Here is a 21,317-nt window from a genome sequence, read left to right on the forward strand (position 1 = left end):
CGCCGCCGCGGCCGTCTCCCGGTGTGCCGGCGCCGCGGGGCGCCTCGCTCCCCATGGGGCCGCGGGACTGGCTGAGGGCCGTGTGCTGCTGCTGCCCGTGCAGGTGCCTGGAGGGGCCCGCCGCGCCCGAGAAGGAGCCCCTGGTCAGGTGGGTGCGCGCTCGTCCGAGCTGGGGAGGTGGGCTCGCTTGGCGGTCACGCCGAGGCGCCCTACCCTTGGTCCCTTCCCGGAGGTCCTGACCCTTGGATAGGATTTCTGTCCGCCAACCCAAAGCCCCGGAGGTACCCAGGCACGAGCTCTCCCCCTCCCGTGCCCCACCACCAGGTGGATGCCTGTGGCAGTCCGCGCCCAGCAGAGTACCGGAGAGAAGTTTGTACTGGGGCTCGATCTGGGTCCTTTGCGGTGACTGCTTGTTGATTAGGTGTATTTCAGTGAAACAGACGCCCGTGAGATTCAGTTTCACCCAGGAAAAAAAATGTTGGATATTTCAACCTTATGACCAAAGACAATTTAACATCACCTGAGCACAGGTGATACTTTTCGCTTTTTTTTTTTTTAAAGCATGTTTTCTGAAGGGGCAGCCTGTTCACTAGGATGTGGACTCCTTACAGAGGAAGTTAGGAAATTTAATGCACATTTGGAGTGTGCTCGGTGGCTTTGTGGAAGGAGCCATCCTATGACACAGTTTTGTTCGGGGCTGTCATTTTAACAATTATTTTGTACTTCCACTCTGATGAAAGGAAGGTTCCACAAGGGCATGACTTGGAGGTAGATAGGACAGAAACAAAAGATTTAACAATAAATGAGGTAAAAGTCAAGGGTTCAGTAGGCAAATACTGAAGCCAGTGTTTGCTGAAAATCTCCTAAGATTAAAAAGCCTTCTAGATTTTTTATGATATGTGCACTTAGTATGATAAAGCTTTCATTACTTTTCAAAAGCGTGGTTTACCTTTGCTAACTCTGCCAGGTCTAAACACTTCCCTGGACTATTGAGGTGTTATGTAACTCTTTATTGCCTGTCCGCTCTTATTTTCCAGCATATTAAATACTGTGAACTCCTTGATTTAATCAGACAGGCACCCTCGAGGTTCTAGGAACAATCCAGCCTTCTTATTACCCTCACGATTGCCTCAAGGAGTGACCTTTATCTTTCCTGCCCCTCCTAAATGCTGGTTCTAGATACCGCCCCTACCCCCACCCCCAAGCAGTCTTCTTTGATTGCTTTGTGCTTATTCATCTCTCACGCCTATGATTTAGGATTTGGAATTTATCATCTGCCCCTCACTGTTTAGTGAGTGCACATGTATGCAAACATATGTGTCGTGTTTATTTTATATATATTAACAATTGTACACACAGTACACAATGTTTTCCTGTATTCTTGCTGATGGTTCCTGCTTAAATTGTCAGGTCAATATTGGCAGGGAGACATCTAATGAAGTTTCCTTAGTCTTAAAAGAAGTGGGTAACAACCTAGAATTTCATGCGTGTCTTGTCCATTCAACTTGCCAATATTCACTGTAACTAGAAATACAACAGTCCTTCTCAGTGCCTTGGGTCCTTCCAGTTTTCCATCCAGGATTGCTGTTTGAGTTAATAGTTTTGGTTATTTAAAAATCTTGACCTGCCCTGGTTTACATTGTAAGTCGGTACATTTTGCAAGTGATTTTTAGGAAGATGGAGTCAACCGGGGACAGAATAGTATGTACAGGGCTCGTGAGTCAGATTGCCTGCGGTGAAAATCCCTACTGGGTGACTGGGCACAAATTATGAAACTTCTTTGTGCCTTAATTTCCTCATCTATAAAATGGGTGCAAGAACAGTGTGTACCTCAAAGGGTTGCTGTGAGAAATGAAATGAGCTAATTCCTGTAAAGTGTTTAGTAGAGTGTCTGACACATAGTAAATACTCAACAAATTCTAGTTGTTGTTAACTATCCTTGTTATTCTTCTGAGCATGTGACTATGAGTGGACTGGTCTTTTGCGGTTGAGTCTCAATTCTGGCATCATTTCAATGTAACAAGATTCGGGAAGAGCCACTTGTTGATGGATGTGTGGGGCAGTGACAGGTGTTTGTACGGGCACCTGTATGTTCTTTCTTACTCAGGTCATCAGGAGGTCTGGTCTGAAATCCTTTTGTTTGTTTACTTGTTTTTAAAGTGAGAAGTTCTGTGTTGGTTTTTTTTTTTTTATGTATATTCACAAAGTTGTGCAATAATCATCCCTATGTAATATAGGACGTTTTCATCACTCCTGAAAGAAATACCATGCCCATTAGCAATCACTCTCCACTCTCCCTTCCTTGCCCAGCTCCTTCCTCTGCAGCGATTACTCTTTCTGTCTTCTTAGATTTACTTATTCTGGAAATTTGGTGTAAATCGTACATATGTGGCCTTGGCGTCTGGCTTCTTTCACTCAGCATCATGTTTTTGAGGTTCATCCATGATGTAAGACTTATCAGCACTTCATTCCTTTTACAGTCGAATAATATTCTATTCTTTGGCTGTCCACGGGCATTTGGGTTGTTTCCGCCTTTGGACTGTGAACATTTGTGTACAAGTTTTTGAGTGGACATATGTTTTCAATGATCTTGGGTATATACCTAGGAGTGGAATGTCTGGGTCGTGTCGTAATTCTACATTTAACGTTTTGACAGACTGCCAGATTGTTTCCCAAAGCGGCCGGTATGCAATCCTGATGTGGTGAAATCATGTGGCCAGATGGCCTTAATTTTAATTTTATGGAGAACTTCATTCTTTACGTCATCTTTTTCTTTCTTTCATTTATACAAAAAGGTTTTGTCTATATGTCCTCCTCCCTGCTAAATCCTTTCTGGTAAAGTAATGGTGCCCCGAGGTAATGGTGCCTGGAAGAAGGGTTGTTGGGAGAACGACATTTGTCATTTGTCCACATGGTCACCTGCAATCCTGTTCCAGAACGCACTAGGGATTCTTGCTATTTCAGGAAAACCAGCATTTGTTCTCTTCTCCTTTGCCAGTCTGATCATGCCTTTTATGTTCTGACCTCATTTTTTTTTGCCTTTTCTGGAACCTTGTACCTGAAGGGAAAAGCCTGTCCCTTGTCTGGTTTGCACCTACGTTTCTCTCTGTTCCACTAGTTCTTTCTTTCCCCTTGTTCTAGAAATATGCTGAGGCTTCCCCTGACTGAAAACCGTCCTGATATTGCCAAGCGCTTTAATTACTATCCTTTGCTTTCCTCTGTGTCTGGCACAAAGAAGAAAGAGTTGTTAACAGGGCCCCTGTCCCTTTCTTCTTTAGCACCCATTCAGCATGAGATGTGGTTTCTGTCCCCTGCCTGATTATGGGATCACCGCTTTCTTGAAGTTACAAGAGAAAGAAATGTGATGTTTTTTCTCCTGTGGAGGGCATACCTCTGTGCGGACCATCCACTCCTTCTTTCATGCTTCCTCTTTCCCGGCTTCTCTGGTTTTGCTTTCTCTAGTTTCTGCAGATGCAGTCATAGCGCTTTCCCTCCTGTTGTCTTTGCCCATGCCACATTTGTTAGCTGGATATCTTTTTGGGTTTTTTAAATAATTTTTTTAACATTTATTTATTTTTGAGAGACAAAGAGATAAAGCATGATCGGGGGACAAGCAGAGAGAGAGAGAGGGAGGGAGACACGGAATCTGAAGCAAGCTCCAAGCTCTGAGCTGTCAGAACAGAGCAGGATGTGGGCCTCAAACTCGGGAGCTGTGAGATCATGACCTGAGCCAAAGTTGGACACTTAATTGACTGAGCCACCCAGGCACCCCACTTTTTGTTTTTTCTACTAATTAAGATTCTACTCTCTTTTTTTTTTATAATAGTGCATTGTCAAATTGGTTTCCATATAACACCCAGTGCTTCTCCCCACAAGTGCCCCCACCATGACCATCACCCCCTCCTCTCTTCTTAAGGCCCGTGTCAGTTGCCAGCTTTGTGATGAAGCCGTAGAAAGTCTTTCCAAGCTGTTACGGTTTCTCTTTACTTCCTTTTTACCCCTTGGTCACTCACCTGTGCTTATCACAGCTCTAAGGTGGGTGCTGCCCCTTCCCCCCCAGCCAGATTGCCCAGCTCCCTAGCTGCCCAGGGCTGCTTCGCCAGCGAATAGGTGAACAGTCATCTCTAATGCCAGGAAGCTAGAGAGCAGGTCTGGAAAAAGGACACATCGCCTGACCTTAACACCAGGCTTCAGGCCCAAAGAAAGGCAGACGTTTGTTCAGTCTCACTGTTTTCTGCCCTTGACTCCAGTTTAGGATGGAATCCTAGAAAACTCATCTTTTCATCACCGTGGAAGGTTGGAGGTTCTGTGTGCCTTTCTTCTCTGCACTGACTGTATTCCTGATGTAAATAGTGATAAAGCCACAATGAACCAACGTGCATGGAGGACAAATGGATGGTTTTGGAATGGCTAGCTCGTTGATCATTTGTCTGGAAAATAGTGAATGACTTTTTGGCTTGAGGTTTCATGTTCCTAATTAAGGGAGACATATGGGGTGCGTATCATTAGTTTCCTAGTGCTGGCGCAACAAATTACCATGAATTTGGTAGCTTCAACCAACAGAAATCTATTCGTTCATGGTTCTGGAAGCCAGAAAGACTCTGGGGAGAACTGCTTCTTGCAGGGTCCAGCATTGGTGGCTCCTGGTGTCCTTGGCTTCCGGCAGCTCACTTCCAGTCTTTGCCTCTGTCTCCTTTCATGTGCTCTCTCCTCCTCTGTCTCAGATGCCTCTCTCTTTGCTCTTGCCAAGGCGCCAGTCATTGGATGAAGGGTCCATCCTAAATCCAGGTTAGTCACGGTTCAAGATCCTTAACTTAATCACACCTGCAAAGCCCCCTTTCCACGTAAGGTCACATTCACAGGAACCTGGGGTTGGGACTTGGGACATATCTTTTTAAGGGATGCTATTCAACCCACGACGGTACTTTTTGGAAAATGTTTGAGCTCAAAGCATTGGTTTTTATTTCACTTTTATAGCATGGCTTTTTTCCATCAGTGAGGAAACCGTACTCTTGCCATGTAAAATACCCCTCCCCCACCATCAGTTGTGGCCTTCGAAATGATATGATTCTAGAGCCCCAGCTGCAGTCAACCTTTGAGCAGAGTGATGTCCAAGCCCTCCAGCACCGGTGTCTACTGCCATATGACATCCAACACAGACAGGCGTGGGGGGCCCGGGAGAGCCTGCCATGCAGTGACACTAAGGTGTATCTCACAAGGTCACTTTGAACTTTTGCAGAGAAGTACAATTCTCACTAATTTTTACTTACTCTGAGCTCCCAATTTCTGTTGGCTGTCGATAACCAATAAGCACACGACTGCCCGCTTGTTGAAAAGCTAGAGGAGAAAGGGAGAGAATTACAACCACGACGGAGTTTTTCTTTGTGGCTCTGTCTCCAGCCACCTCTGTGAACCACATAATGAGCTTCCACATCCCTTTGGCTCCCTGTTCTCCACGCCCCTCCGCGGCCACTGCTGTGGACGGCAGAATTTACACACATGCCTCGGGACAGTCCCCTGAGAAAAGCCGTCAGTGTTTCCTTTTTCTGCACTGCCTGGAGTTCTCAGTAGAGAAAAATAAAATAAAATCTCAGTTTGCTCTTGATGGTTGTTTCATGCGGTTCTGAGAAGGAATGGAACAGGGCATGTGAGTGTGGGCAGCAGAATGGAATTTCCTGGGCCTTCGAGAACGGTTCAGTCTGCGGCTCCTGCTCGGGCATGCAGACGAGGTGAGCCCTGTGGTGGGGACGGGAGCCTTCCCCGCTCAGCAATCCTGACTTCTAATTTTTTTAACGTTTTATTTATTTTTGATACAGAGAGAGACAGAGCATGAGAGGGGGAGGGGCAGAGAAAGAAGGAGACAGAACCGGAAGCAGGCTCCAGGCTCTAAGCTGTCAGCACAGAGCCTGACGGGGGGCTCGAACCCATGAACGTGAGATCTGACCTGAGTCGAAGTCAGAGGCTTAACCGACTGGGCCACCCAGGTGCCCAAATCCTGACTTCTAATAGTCGTGCTTGGTGGCCCCCGTATGCTGGGCACTCTCTGTATGTCTGTTACTTAAATCCTCACCATAACTGTGTGAGGTACACTCAACTCTTATGATTCGTTGTAGCTTCTTCTGTGGTCCTCGAAGATTGCATGAAGGTACTCATTGGTCCGAGGGGAAAATCCAGGGTTAGTGTCCTGCAAGTTGACTTGTCAGCAGATCCATATGTATCTTGTTTTATGTATGATTCTGTGTAAAGACGCCTTATTTTATGTATATTGTTGATCCGTTGACATTGCACTCCCGGCCAGCTGCACTGTAACTGATGCCGGAGTGAGGCTCATCGAGCACACAGATTTTAGTTCTGCAGCACCAGGCTCAGGGACCATTCTTTTTTGTTTTACTCTTTTTTTTATGTTTCTATTTATTTTTGAGACAGAGAGAGAGAGATAGCATGAGCAGGGGAGGGTCAGAGAAAGGGGGAGACACAGAATCTGAAGACAGGTCCCAGGCTCTGAGCTAGCTGTCGGTACAGAGCCCGACACGGGGCTCAAACCCATGGACCGTGAGATCATGACCTGATCCGCCCAGGCACCTTGTCTCTCAGGGACCATTCTAAACAGCGGAATCACCAATAAACAGCACAAAAATGCAAAAGAAGTGGCATTAAAGACACCACAAAAAGGGCAGCTGAAACAAGAAGGCAGGCCCCTCGGGCGCTGCCAAAGCACCACCAATATCGGTGGTTTGATTTTGGAGGGCAAATAAATTTCAGTACATGGGGAAAGGTGCAACTATGGTAATGATGAACCTCAACTGAAATTGGGTCTGTAGTCCCCACTTGACAGTTGAAGAAACTGAGGCACAAGAGCTTCCGTAGCTTGCTCAGAGGCATACTTGGCTGAGCTGGGATCCAAACCCTATTCTTTTCTAGTGCCATAGAAAGAGCAGGGGCCGCCTAGTATCAGGGAGGGGTGTAACTAGCTGCTTACGGGCTGTGAGCTAGAACTTGTGTTTGACCTCTGAGACTTGCCCTGGATCGTTATAACCTGGGGTTCAGAACCACTGGACCCGATTTTCTGTATGCAGGCTGGTGAAGGCAGGTGCCGGTGGGAAAGAAAGGTGGTGGGTTTAAGATACTTGGAAGGCAGTCACCACCAGCTCAAGAAGGACAATAATCCTTTCTTTACACGTGTGCAGTCTTTCATTTTGCACCGTGGACTCCCATGACCTCTGAGCTGAATAAATTGTCTTCTGCCCTTGGAAGGGCTTTAAAAAATGTTGGCTGAAGTGCTTGTATCCCTGAGATCTGTCGGCCCGGGGCCCAGATGGTCTGACTCTTTCCCCATTATGTGCGGCAGGCTTCTCTGAGCGAACACAGCTCATCCGTGACTTCCTGCAGAACCTGCAGGTGCCAAGCCTGGAGCCCGGGGCCAGACGGTGAGTCATAGAAGTGCCTGGAGAGGCACAAAGGATTCCTCCTGCAGAACAGGGCTCCTGGCTGGAAGGATCTATTGCAAAACCCATACTTTTACCTTCTTGAAAGAGGAGGTGGGTCAGGCCGTTCTCAGAACAGGTCCTCAGGTCCAGTGAGTAGGAGGTAAATGCTTTAGCAAGAAGTCAGCACTGCAAGGTTCATCTAAGGATGACTTTTAAAGGTTTTCTTCCCAGGTGACCTCCAGTGTTCCCCTTCCCCTTTCGTGAGTTGCATGAGTCAGTCTTCATGACACTGGAAGTTCTTGAGAAGATGACATTTATTTCCCCCTCACGCATCATGTGATCTAGGTTTCCCAGAACTTTTTGCTCTCTAGATCTCTTGAAGTGATCTTATCACTCCACTTTTGTTTAAAAAGTAAATTCTCCTTAAATTCTGGGTAAAATAGGGTTTTTTTTTGTTGTCAGTGATAGAAACCCTTTTTAGTCTGGTTAAGAAATACTAGTTTGGTGCCAATTATATTCTGTATGCTCTGTTCTTCTGTGCATTTTTTAGGGAATAATTTTGGTGAGACAGTGTGTGCTTAACATTTCCCTGTACTGCCTGAAAGGTGGTAAGAGTTTACTGACTTGCCTCATTATTTTTTTTCTTAGCTTTTAAAAATTCAGGTTTATATGCGTGATATCAGGAATTAAAAACATGCAAAAATATGTACAGTATAAACAACAACTATAAAGTGAATATTCTTGTAATCATCTTCCGGAGCAAGAGATAACTGTTCATTCTGTCTCTCCTGCCCTGATTGTATCTAGACTTTTGTGACAGTCATTTCCTGGCTTTTCTGTACAGCTTTCCCACCTATGTGTGTACCTTAAAAATGTATTTTAGTTTTTGCCTGCTTTTAAACTTTACCTAAATGAGATCACACTGGTGAGATCCATCCAGGTTCTATGTAGAGCTTGTTTGTGATTCTCATTGTTTTAAAGGGCCTCTGTTTTGTTCACCCATTCTCCTGTTGGCAAACTTTTGGGTGGTTTCCACGGTAGGGCTGTTATACAAGGTTTCGATTTTAGAGTCAGCACATAAGGTAAAATTGTTCATCCTTCAGCCATACTGGCCTTCCTTTGGGCCTCGGATACACCACGCATGCTCCTGTCTCAGGGCCTTTGCCCTTCCTGCCGTGCCTGCTTAGAATGTTTTTCCTCCACTTACCTGTATGTGTAACTCCTCACTTTATGCAGGTCTCTGCTCAAAGTCATTTTACCAGAAAGTGCTTCCCTCACAACCCTTTAAAGACAATTTTTTTAACGTTTACTTATTCTTGAGGGTGGGGAGGGGCAGAGAGAGGGAGACACAGATTCCGAAGCAGGCTCCAGGCTCTGAGCTGTCAGCACAGAGCCCGACGTGGGGCTCGAACTCACAGACCATGAGGTCATGACCTGAGCCGAAGTAGGATGCTTAACTGACTGAACCACCCAGGTGCCCCATCCCTCATTTCCCTTTTTAGAACAGTGCCTCCGTGCCCTTGCTCTGTTCCTTATTCATCACGTGAATTTCTCATCCCCTACCTCCAGTCCATCAGAAAGTTCTACAGGCTCTACATGCTACCCCTGAAGCATCTCTGAATGCTTCAGAGCATCACCTCACGTAAGCATATGTGCTTACTGTCCTGCTTCTTCCCACAATTCTGCAAGCCCACCTTCAGAAGCTTAAATAGCTACAAAATGTTAAATTGTGAGTCTGGAGACAGGAATTCCAGCCTCATTTCTACCATTCGGAGCCCTGTGAACAACAAGTCCTCATTCAGCAAATATTTACTGAGGCTCTTCCACGAGCCAGGTCTAGGCGTGTGTGATGTATCACCGAGGAAGGTAGGCAGTGATCCTCTCCTCCTGGGGCTTTAATTCTAGTGGGAGAGGAAGCAGCAAATGTAATAGGTAAACTGGAAGATAAGTAAATGGGTAGGAAGAAGAGGCAGAGCATGGGCAAAGGAGCATGCTTGCCATTTTAGGCAGGTTATTCAGGGCAGGCTTCATGGGGGAGCTGGTGTTTGTTTAATTAATTAATTTATTTTTAAAATGTTTAACCTTTGTTTATTTTTGAGAGAGGGATACGGCACAAGCAGGGGAGGGGCAGAGAGAGAGGGAGTCACAGAATCTGAAGCAGGCTCCAGGCTCTGAGCTGTCAGCACAGAGCCCGACACGGGTTCAAACTCATGAACTTTGAGATTGTGACCTAAGCTGAAGTCAGATGCCCAACAGACTGAGCCACCCAGGTGCCCCAAGGAGCTGATGCATAAATAAACATTTGAAGGAGAGGAGAGAGTGAGTTATGTGAATATCTGGGGGAAAGCATTCTAGGTAGAAGGGTCAGCCAATGTGACTGAGGGGTTCAGGAATAGCAGAGAGGCCAGCGTGCTTGGACTGTCATATGGGGCCTCATAGAACACTGGATGACTTTGGCTTATATTCTAGATCAAATGGATTTTGAGTGAGGGGTGACATGGTCTGATTCACATAGTAAAGGGATTGCTTCAGCTGTTGTATTAGGGATAGACTTGGTGGGAGGCAATGGTAGCAAGAGGTAGATGGGTGGAAAAAAATGATTGGAGGGATTCTTATGTAAGACATAATCTCCCCTTGGCTCACCAGATCCCAGACTCCGTGCTGTGGCCTGTAAGTGCCTGTTCCTTTTATCCTTGGCTCAGGGTGGTCGGTGGTAGAGGTAGGAATGTTTTTCATGTAGAGCCAGTGGAACTTTCTGGTGGACTGGAGGTAGGGGATGAGAGAGCAGGGATGACATCAAAGATTTTGGCGCCAACAGTTGGAAGGATGCAGTTTCCATTATCCCAGTGGAGACTGCTAGTGGGGGGCCGGGTGGGAAGACCGGGTGCTTGGTTTTGAGCATCGTGCGTGCGAACTCTTTATCACACATCCACAGAAATGGGGAGGCGGCAGGAGGCATAGGAGCCGGGGAACGCAGGTATAGACTTAGGAACCTTCCTCATGTAGATGGTGTTTGAAGCCCTGAGACAGGGTGAGGTGACCAGGATGAGTGTGAGTAGAGGGAGACCCAGGACTGGGTCTCATTCTCCTGAGCCCCAGCGTCTCCTCAGCCTCCTGGTCTGCTTCACAGGGTTTCTGTCAGGTTTTCTTTTTTTAATTTATTTTGAGAGTAAGAGAGCACAAGTTGGGGGGCGGGTAGAGAGAAAAAGAGAGAAAGAGAGAGAGAGAGAATTTCACGCAGGCTCCACAATGGTCAATGCCGAGCCCGACATGGGGCTCGAACTCACAAACCACGAGCTCATGACTTGAGCTGGGATCAAGAGTTGGACAATTAACCCACTGTGACACCCAGGGTTTCAGTCTTAACCCGAAGAACCTGACACACGGCCTGTCTGTGGGGAGAAGAGTAGAGTCACTCAGCCACGGGCATCAGCCGCCAGCCTGTGTGCTCCGTATGCTGGGGGGATTTCCAAAATCTTTTACGTATGGTTGGTAGTGAGGACTCACGGAAAGTTCTGGAGACTCTTGGAAAGTAGCCTTAGTGCCCAGCAGCACTTTGCACCCGAAATTCCCAGGCTGGGAGTCCAGTGTTCCTAGGTCTTGAGTGTCCTGTGAGCTGTAGATGGGTTGAAAGGAGAGACTCTGCCGCCATTCAGTCCTGTGCCCCCAGGTGGGGTTAGGGGTAGAATCGTCCTACCTTTGGGAGTGAAAGCTGCTTCGGCTTCAAATGTAACTTCAGAGCCACCTCTCAAATACCCGAGGTTAATAAAATATTTATCAGCAGCAGATGGTGGCTAGGGGCAAAACAGCTGCTCTCACTTTCTTTAGACCCTTTCAGAAACCATTATATGGGGGAGGGAGAGAAAATGAAGTTTTTTATGTCCCCCCCTCCCACCCCCACAGGTGTCAGTGACCAGGCAGTCTGACACTCCTAGGTGTCACAGCTCGGCGACGCAGCTCACAATTAGGGAAGGGCAAGGTGCATTGAGAACTCGGGAAGCAGCACCGTCTGGAGACTTGAGTCCTTCTAAACAGACCCGGTGTTGACTGTCCTGCGGACAGCGTGCGGATAAAGCAGGAGAGGCTGTGTTTTGCGTTGGCTGGAATCATGCATGTTCCTGTGTGACTGTGTGTGCATTGGGGTGAAAGAGAGAAGAGAGGGAGACAAAGAAGGAGGGAGAGAGAGACTGGTTGTCAAAGGCAGGGGGACTTGCCCGGGAGGCACCTGTCCTAATCTTCTCAAAACATGCAGAGACTGTGGATTGCTAGAAAAAGTGGTTGGAATATTCATGATCCAGTGTTGTTGATTACAGATTATGCAGGTGGATACTGGCTAATTTCTAAGCCTCCTGCTTTCGGGAAGTTTTAAAAAGGTGGCGACAGTGAGTTATGTCTGAGATTTCCTTTAAGAGCTCACTCTGCTGCATTCATCACGTTCTTTGAAAGCACCTACTTTGTGCCCCGGCCCGGCCGGGTGATGCGAAATGTCAGGAAGTAGAGGGTACAGTCTCTGCCCTAGAGGAACATACCAGCTTGTTGAGGAGTCCAGACTTACACATAAATGAAACAGATTCGGGGACAAATAAAAGAGTGGTTTCAGGAAAGTACTCGGGTTTTGTGGCCCGAGAAGGACATGTGCCTGTGGTGTCAGCAGCCATGGCTGCCGCTTCGGTGTGCCCCTGGGGTCTGGATGCCGGGGTCTGGACCACAGGGGCATTTGCCGCTTTGGGCAGCCAGCACGTCACACGGTTAGTTGTTACCTGAGCCGCTCCATTTGTGAGTGTATCCCCCTCGCAGCGTTTGGATATCACGTCTGTGACCTGTGCTGCTTGGAGCCACCCCATTGGGGACCTCATGCGGGGAGGACGCTGTCAGCTGGCCGCCTGACCCAGGGAAGTCAAGCAATTCTGAAGTCTGGTCCCTGTGTGCAAAGCGGGGTAGTGTTACTTACCCGCTGACCTCAGATGGTTTGTAACAGGAGGGGTGGGACGTGGGAGCCCTGGGGTGAGCACTGTATGATGCAGAGTTGATGTATCAGTGGCTGTAAAATCTGTCGGGCAGAAAGCAGTTAACGACAGTGCCCTTCATGTTGTGGACGCCTCTCCGGTGACTGCCTGCCCTTCGGAATTCCTCTTGGCCCTGCTTTCTGTCTTCCTTGGTTCTCACCTGCTCTTTCCAGTCACCCCGCTATCCCTGCTTTTTAAGTCTAGCTCTCCCCGTGAGACCTTTCCTTGCTCCCCTGGCTGCCGAGGTGAGGGGAATGCACCTGCATTTCTCCGTAGTCTAGCTCTCTGGCCCCATCCTTGTTCCCAAGCCCAGCTCCTGACTGCTCTCGACTGCCCCATGGGGTCATGGTCAGCCTTGGCCTCCTCTGCGCTGTCCGAGTTAACAGCATTCCTGTCCCATGCCCGCTTTGACTCTGCTCGCTCCTCTGGGCTGTGTGCCACGGGGCACCAGTGCCGGTCTCAGGTGCACCTCAGGGTGGCCTCTTGGGGCCGCACCGCCCCGTCTCTGCAGCCACACGGTCATGCATGTTCGTCCCAACCAGTATTTCAGATGATGGGGACATGTGTTTTTATTAGCAGAACTCCACCTTCCCAAAGAGACTTCCTCATCACCCTAACAAAGGGGATTTAAATCCAAAGGCAGGCCGTTCTGGTTGTGGCTGGTTTGTGGGCTTCTGTCTCGGGAGCTGTGTCCATCCCCTGCTACCCTCCTCCCCCCCCACAGCCACCCCCAGGCCCCCTGACATAGGACCTCAAAGATCAGGCCGTAAACAGCCCACCTACTGTCTCGGGACAGCCTCCTAAGCCATGTCCTTGTTCCTTCCTCCTCCAGAGTTATTTCTGAAACCCAGACCTGATGAGGCTCCAAATCCCCTTCATTCTTTCACAGTTCAGAGAATAAAGCCCGAGCCCCAGCACTGTCATCAACCTGGCCCCAAATGACCTTTGCCTCTTCCCGTCGCTCAGTTTCCCGTGTACGTGCGCCAGTGCTGGAGTCCTGAGGGGTCGCTGGAAGTCCCCCAGCCCCGGGGGCACCGCAGGCCTCCCCGTGCTGCTTCACCTGCCAGGACTTCTGTCCCCGGCTTCACCTCCTGGCGACACACCATGCGTGTCTGGGTTACAGGTCAACTTCATGAAACCTTTCTTGAACTCCTGTCTATGTACAGGTTGTCACTCCTTCTCTGCTCCTGCGATATTCTGTTTATACTTAAAAATATTTAAATTTTCCTTTCTCATTACGTTATAGTTATGCTTAGGGCAGGGGCAACGTCCCCCCAAAGCACCCAGCCCAGTGCCCAGTATACAGCAGGCATCCATTCCGTGTCCATTGAGTAAGCACCTGAAGGAAGGAAGGAAGGAAGGAAGGAAGGGAGGAAGGAAGGAAAGAAGGAAGGAAGGAAGGAAGGGAGGGAGGAATCTGACATGCTCCTTAAAGCCTGGGTGGCCAGGGCACTGAGGCCTCGTTTGCTTCTTCTTTCGTCTGCTCAGCTCTCTTAAGAAGGGCTCTCTGTGTTTCAGCCTTTGCTATGTCGTGCAGCCGTGTGAAGGCAGGGCGCTCTCATAACAGCGTGGCTGTGCTTGTCTGCCTCCCCGTGGGCTGCTCCTTTCTGGAACGCTCTGATCTCTTCGTGCAGTCCCAGCCCCTGCACTTCACCCCGAAGCTTGAGGGCCTTCAGGATCGGGTGTCTCAGCCCTCTGTCTGGCCTCCTGCTGGCCTTGGTTCCAAGATCCCATCCCCACTTTTGCTCCAGTTTTTACAAGCGAGCCCTGGCCAGCTCTCCTAAGTCTGAGTCTCCGATTGGTAGCCTCACCCACTCACCCCTGCTGCTGCTGAACCCCATTTTGCTGACCAGCACTTCGCTTCCTATTATGAGATTTCCCTAGTGCCAGATACTGAGCAATCGCATGCTTATTTCATTTTCAACATTGACCTCCAGCCCTCTGTCAGCACCTCCTACCTCTTCTTCCGAGGGGTTATCTGCTTCTCTGGGCATCTTCTTCTGCTCCTCATTTGTCACTGTCAGGTACGTTGGCCATCCCATGATCACAGGGCATTCTAGAGCTCTGCTCCGAAAATGACAGCGCTCACCGTCCAGGTGAATGAGCTGGGGAGCTCCTACTTTCTCCACACTCCCGAAGAGTGTACTTTTCTCCACGCCACTGTTCTAATCCTCATACCTGTCACGTCTCACCTGAGTTACCTCATTTACATGTTAATGAATCCTGCAGATCCACTCTTGGCCCTCTAACATGTTCCCCACACTTTAGCCAGAAAGGGCCTTAAAGATGTAATTCTACTCGTGTCATATCACATCCTGCTTCACGCCCTTCCGCATCTTACCTCGATTTTAGGAATAAAGACCACATTTCTAGTCAATGTTAGAAAACACTGTGGCCAAACAACTTTGTGGCCAACGTTCTCTCTTTCTTCTAATTCCTACACCCTGCTTCCTTCCACCCCAGGGTCTTTGAATGTGTTGCTTCATTTGGCAGAACTCTGTTCTTGTCTTTCAACTCAAAGCTCAAGCACCTCTTCTTTACGATGCCTACCTGATGCTTTCTCCCCCGCCTCTCAAGGCTCCCTGAACTCCCCCTTTATAGCACTTTCTCTGTTTTCATTATACAGTCACCTGATCATTCATTCATGTGTTCCCCTCCCTAGGCTCCAAGTGAGGTCCAAGGACTGCGATCATGTCTGTTTCACTCACAGTTTTACTGAGGTCTGTGATTAAATGGAGTCGGTGCTTCATACATATAATTAGATGAAGGAAATAGCCCCAGCATGACCCTACCTGTGCGTCCCACAGAGGCTAACCAGGGCCGTGTGCAAGCATGTCCTAAGTATGATGTGTTGCCGTCACCTCCTCCATAAGCCCGAGCACGGATACCACTTTGTGAAGGGTAAATCGTAAAGCAAGCATACAAGATGGGGCCACTGAAATTCTTACTCAACATCCCACATTGTTTACTAGAAGTATTTGGATACACATATTTATTACATCACTTTCTTATAAGGAATTTGATAGACATTCCATGCCATGTGCTCTAATATTTACTGTGCTTCTTTGAAGTCAAAGCCAGTGAAAGGTTCACTGTGAATTGTGAATTATTGTCTTCTTTTAATCACACAAGATTTGTGTTCCCCCATTGGATTTCCCTTTCTGTTTTTGCTGCCAGGATATGCAGTCCTAATTTCATGTTTAATGTAGTAAAATTACCTCTGCCCAGGTGTCTGGTCTGTTCTCTGCCATTTTTAAAGTTATTTACTTATTTATTTTTATTTATTTATTTATCACACGTGTCGGGGAGAGGGAGAGAGGGACGGAGAGAGATAATCCCAAACGGACTCCATCCTGTCTGTGAGGAGCCAAACTTGGGGCTCAAACTCAAGAAACGTGAGATCATGACCTGAGCCTAAGTCAGAGAGTTGAACACTGAGCCACCCACGCTTTGTTCTCTACCAGTTTTAAAATGATTTTTAATGTTTTTTCTTAATTTATTTTTGAGAGACAGAAAGAGACAGTATGAGCAGGGGAGGGTCAGAGAGAGAGAGGCAGACACAGAATCCGAAGCAGGCTCTAGGCTCTGAGCTGTCAGCACAGAGCCCGATGCGGGGCTCGAACCCACAGACTGTGTGATCATGACCTGAGCCGAAGCCAGATGCTTAACCGACTAAGCCACCCAGGCGCCCCTAAAATGATTTTTAAAATTGTTCTGTTGCGCCAGGCTTAATTATTAGAGACAATACTTCAGACCTTATTATTAGAAATATATATATTTATATATTATGTTTTATATTATATGGTATATAGTGTATATTTTATTATATGCTACATACATGTGATGCATATATTATATATATTACATATATTATGAAATGCTTATACCCTCCCTTTTTTTTTTTTTTAAACACCACAGTGATAGCAATCCATATTCTTCCTTTGGAGCAACCCTGGTGAGAGATGATGACACGAACCTGTGGAGCACGCCTCATGACGTGTCACACACGGAGGCCGACGACGACCGAATGCTGTACAATCTGATAGTCGTCCGAAACCAGCAGGCCAAAGACTCCGAGGTGAGCGAGTGCCTTTCGAGATCTTGCTGTGTGCCGATGACAAGGCCGGTTAGAAATAGCGGTGCGCGAGGCGGCCGGCTGGGCTTATAGAAAAGAAGGAAACGGGAGACGTTTGGAATGAGGGCAGGTATTTTAGCCGCCTGCCTGCCGTTGCCAATTATAGCTGGTCCTGGTGGACCGGCTCCATAACCAGATAAGACTGACTCCCAGTTACTACCTCGCTGATGCAAGGCTTGCACAAACATCAAGGCAGTGCTGCTGAGGGTGGTGAAGACAGTTTATCGTCCTGCATGGCCTCACCGGTGCTTCTGTAGTTTTTCTGGTTGTGTGGCAAGCCACAGTTAGAAGACTCAGGCTGACATTAAAGGGTGTTTTGCGTTATCACTGGTAGTGAATCGGTGGGGCCTGAATTCGTTTTATTTCCTTTTCTGTTGATCGCTTCTTAAATTGTGCCTATTGATTAAATGACACTGTATCAAAATTTTTCTGATGAGTCATGAAATACATCTTTTTTTTTGGTAGTAGCAATTTTTAAAATTATTAATTTTGCAGAGCAGCATTAGGGTTTTAGAGAAAAAGAACAGAAAGTGCAGCCACTCCCTCCATGGGCCACAGTTTCCCCCATTATTAAGGTCTTGGACTGCGGGGTTGGGGTACATTTGTTACAGCCAGGATTGACACGTTATTATTAGCTACAGTCCACAGTAGACATTAGGGGTCACTCTGTAGTACATTCTAAGGGTTTTGACACATGGATAATGGCAGGTGCTGGAAACATGCCTAATGAACTCTTGTTCCTAAGTTACTGGTACAGAAATGCTACAATACTGAAAAGGAGAGAACTCTAATAAGTTAAGACAACAGAGAGGATCATGTTTTGTTTTCTTATTATACTACTGTACATAAATACAACATACTGTAGTATTGTGGGTGTCGTTTTCCACATAGTACTACCTAGGTTTGCTCTAAATCCTGTGTTCAGTTAGTTCTGAGTAGATACCTGTATTTACTATAGACCTGCATGTTCTACTTTGTATCTTATAGTAATGAAGAGTAGGGACATTGCAAACACCAGACTCTGACTCTGAAATCAAGTACCAGAGAGTGTGTATGTGTGATGTTGGTGGCAGGTGGCCTGGGGAGCGGGAGGGGGTGGTCATCTGTTCCTTACCTAGGTTTCTTTATTTTTGCTAATTAATTGCAGTTTTCCCCCCTAAACCACGCATTAGCAGGAAGTGATAACTTTTGTAAGTTCCACGTGCCCTTGTTTTCTGGTGCAGCTTGGATACCTTTGGGGGGTTAGACGTGAGTGTGGAGGTGGGCATTACTAGGTGGGGGCAGGGCTGACAGCTGCCGCCGGTGTTTGACGCCTGGGGGAAGGGTGGGCATGGAGAGTCCGCAGTGGCTGTTGATCAGTCCTTTCTTGGGTATGGAGTGCAGAGAGGACAGCCTCTGCTGGACATCTGTCATAGGGTGTAACTCGGGGGCCTAGTGTCCTGTGAGTGGCTATGTTCCACGCTATCCCCAGTGTCCCCTGTCCCTGGCACAGTTGGCTCCTCTACTAGTGACACTGAAAGCACTTCCCACAGCTGCTCGGGCCAAGCACTGCCGCCTGGCTGCCCTCCCTGAGCATATGGACAGGAATGCATGGCCTTGCTTTCCCTTGATGAGAAGGGCCAACCCTTACTCTGCCCAACTGGGCGGACCAGCTAGGGTTTCTTTCTGCTGGTGAGAAAGCCCTTCTGCCCCCACCATGCCCAACCCTGTTAACAGCAACGGGGCTGTCATACGCGGCGCACCCCTCTCTCTCTCCAGGGCCCCAAGTAAGTGGGAAAGGGGCCGGAAGGGTGTGTGGAGCTGAGCCCGGTGGCTGTCCCTGGAGGAGCTCCCGCCTCCCTGCTCCTGTTTGTCCTTGCTGTTGGAAGGCCAGTGCGCAAGGCAACACAAGCCGCAAAGTACTGTGGAAGAGCACAGCTTCCCCAGAGGCCTGTTGCGTCATCTCTGCTGCTCTGGGGCCTGTGCGGGCCGCGAGGGAGGCCTTTTCCTCCCCTCGCCTGAGAGCTGGAGTCAAGCTCCACTCTGCAGGGACTCTGTAACTGAGACGGCAGTCAAGCAAACAAGACGCAGATGTGATGGCAACCACACGTGACATGATCTGAAATATCTCTGCTCACGGTGCTTCCTTTTTTTCCTGTAAAATATATATACGTACACAAGGTATACATACATATATATATATATATACACAAACATACACACGTCTATTTAATATATAAAATATATGCATATCTGTGCTCGTGGTCTTCCTTTTTTACCTGTAATATATATATGTACACAAGGCATATAAAATATAAAAATATACACATATCTGTGTTCATGGTGCTTCCTTTTTTTAAGTGTAAAATACGTGTATGTATTTATATACACACACACAAGATATATATATTATATGTAAAACAAACATATATCTCTGCTCATGGTCCTTCCTTTTTATAAATGTGATATATATATAAGAAACACACACACAAGGTATATATATTATATATATAAAGGTATAGAAAATATATATCTTATATGTAATCATATTACATATGTATTAGTATACATATTATATAAGTCTATGTAGTATGCACACATGGTTAAAAGAAATTTCTCATATTTTCTTCCAAAAATTTGAAATGTACATAAAAGCATATATTGATATACTTATTCTTTTCCTCCACATTACACACTGTTCCTCTCCTTGCTTTTTTCTACTTAATAATATATTTTAGATGTAGATCCATTTCAGGATGCTCTAGGTTTATGTCCTTGCTGTGGGGGAGGGGTTCCTAATCTCTTGCCTGGATTTGCCACCATTTATTCAACCAGGTCCTATCAATATTCACGCTGATTCCGGTGTATTGAGGAAGTGCTGTTGTGGGTATCCATATACACTCACATGACCCTCGATGGATTCTTCGGGAGTAGAATTGCTGGGTCAAAGAGGATGTGCATTTGAAATGCTGGAACTGACACGGTGCCTCCACCTTGGAGGAACGTAGGAGAAAGCGCTGGAAGCTGCAGAATTGAAGAGCGCTGAGGGGGCACCTGAGTGGCTTAGTCTGTTGGTCGTCTGACTTCGACTTGGGCTGAGGTCATGATTTCATAGTTTGTGAGTCCCGCATGGGGCTCTGTGCTGACAGCTCAGAGTGTGGAGCCTGTTTGAGATTCTGCTTCTCCCTCTCTCTCTGCCCCTCCCCCGCTCACGCTCTGTCTCTCTCTCTCTCTCAAAAATAAACATAAAAAATATAAATAAATAAAAGGAGAGCATTGGAGGCTCACGTTGTGCATAAGGGGAGCAGCTCCTGGGCCTCTGGAGAGCTGTTGGCCTGGCTGACAATGTGGATCTGGATATGCCAGAGCTTTTGGTTTTTAAGGGAAGCTGAACATCCAGATTTACGTATAAAATGTCCAGATTTTTAAATAAAAAACATGTCAGCTAGCAAAGTATGTTTATGGGCTACAAATGCATAGGGAACATTTACAACAAGGATGACTACTATGCATCATTATTGTCATGTTGTCCAGTATGAGTGAAACATGAATCCATCATTGATTAAGTTGGTGAAAGTGGGAAGCCTGTGAGCTTGTGTTTTAAGTTTTAAATAAGTTCCTTGTTTATTGCAGTTGCTTATTTTCTTATTTTCTTTTTCACACAAGAATGAAACTAGCACAATGTTAATGAAACAGAAGATTTTAGTTTTGAAGGGAAAACAGCATTTTTTTAAAGTTTATTTATTTTGAGAAAGAGAGAATGAGAGAGAGAACGTGCAAGCAGGGGAGGGGCAGGGAGGAAGTGGGAGAGAGAGAATCCTAAGCAGGCTCTGCACTGTCAGCACAGAGCCCAATGCAGGGCTCAAACTCCTGAACTGTGAGATCTGAAATCAATTTGAGATCTGACCTGAGCTGAAATGAAGATTCAGATGCATAACCCACTGAGTCACCCAATGAGAAAAAACGTTTCTAAAAGAAAACAAATTCTACCTACTAAGGTATAAGGAACCCCAGAGGTGCCTGCATGATACAATTTAGAAGCTCAAACAAGGTATTCAGGGAAACTGAAAGCTATGTTTTCCCTCGAGATGCAGTAGCATGTCCATATTTAGAATTCTCGAAAAATGAAAAATAATTTCAAAACAGTGGGTGCACTACCTCCATTCCCCTAGCTGAAGAAATGCTGCAAATAGTTAAGGCTACATTTGCAGCCTTTTCCCAAAGTGAAAACAAAAATCATAAAAGAAGTATTTGGAGAGCAAGTAACGAAGCAAAGCATGAATTTAAAGTGACTTGCTCGGAGAGAAAACATAAAATTAACATTATTGCAATCCAACAGAATGTACTTTCATTTGCAGAAGCTTCAAAAGCTCATTGGAAACAGACTTTCAGTAGCAGAAAAGATGCATCTGCAACCTTGAGCAGTGGAAAACTTACTGGTTCTTGACTTTGAATGATGCTGTAAAATACTTTATGTTTGTGAACAGGGCCACTAACTCAGTATCATTATGCTTATTCTCGTTAAACTAATTGTATTCACGTGGTGCACCCAGTTCTAGGGAGCTTAATGATAGTTTATGAAATTTCAATGCCTCTTTTTAATTTATTTATATAAATAATTTTAATCATTGTGATTGGGTCCTCCAAGATGTTAATAATAATGAAAACAGTGCCAGGCACTGCACTGTTCAACCCCTCTACATATGTTACCCATGTCCTCTTGACAACAACTCGGTGAGGGAGGTACCATTGCTGTTCCTTTTGGAAGCA

At 46.7% G+C, this 21,317-nt stretch overlaps 1 protein-coding gene across 2 annotated transcripts in view; it reads left to right on the forward strand.

The window, feature by feature from the left end:
- The first annotated feature begins 12 nt into the window (after positions 1–12).
- MREG (melanoregulin) overlaps positions 13–21,317 on the forward strand; it is a 57,025-nt gene continuing 35,720 nt past the window's right edge. The window contains exons 1-2 of one of the 2 annotated variants that reach the window (XM_029932924.1): positions 13–148; positions 16,352–16,511. In XM_029932924.1, coding sequence (XP_029788784.1) covers positions 54–148; positions 16,352–16,511 — 255 coding nt within the window. In that variant the 5' untranslated portion in view covers positions 13–53. Of the gene's footprint in view, positions 149–5,690; positions 5,730–16,351; positions 16,512–21,317 lie in introns of those variants that run through there. The other variant, XM_029932925.1, reaches the window with a different exon arrangement.

This window comes from Suricata suricatta, chromosome 3 (assembly GCF_006229205.1).
Source record: "Suricata suricatta isolate VVHF042 chromosome 3, meerkat_22Aug2017_6uvM2_HiC, whole genome shotgun sequence".
NCBI classification, from domain to species: Eukaryota; Metazoa; Chordata; class Mammalia; order Carnivora; family Herpestidae; genus Suricata; species Suricata suricatta.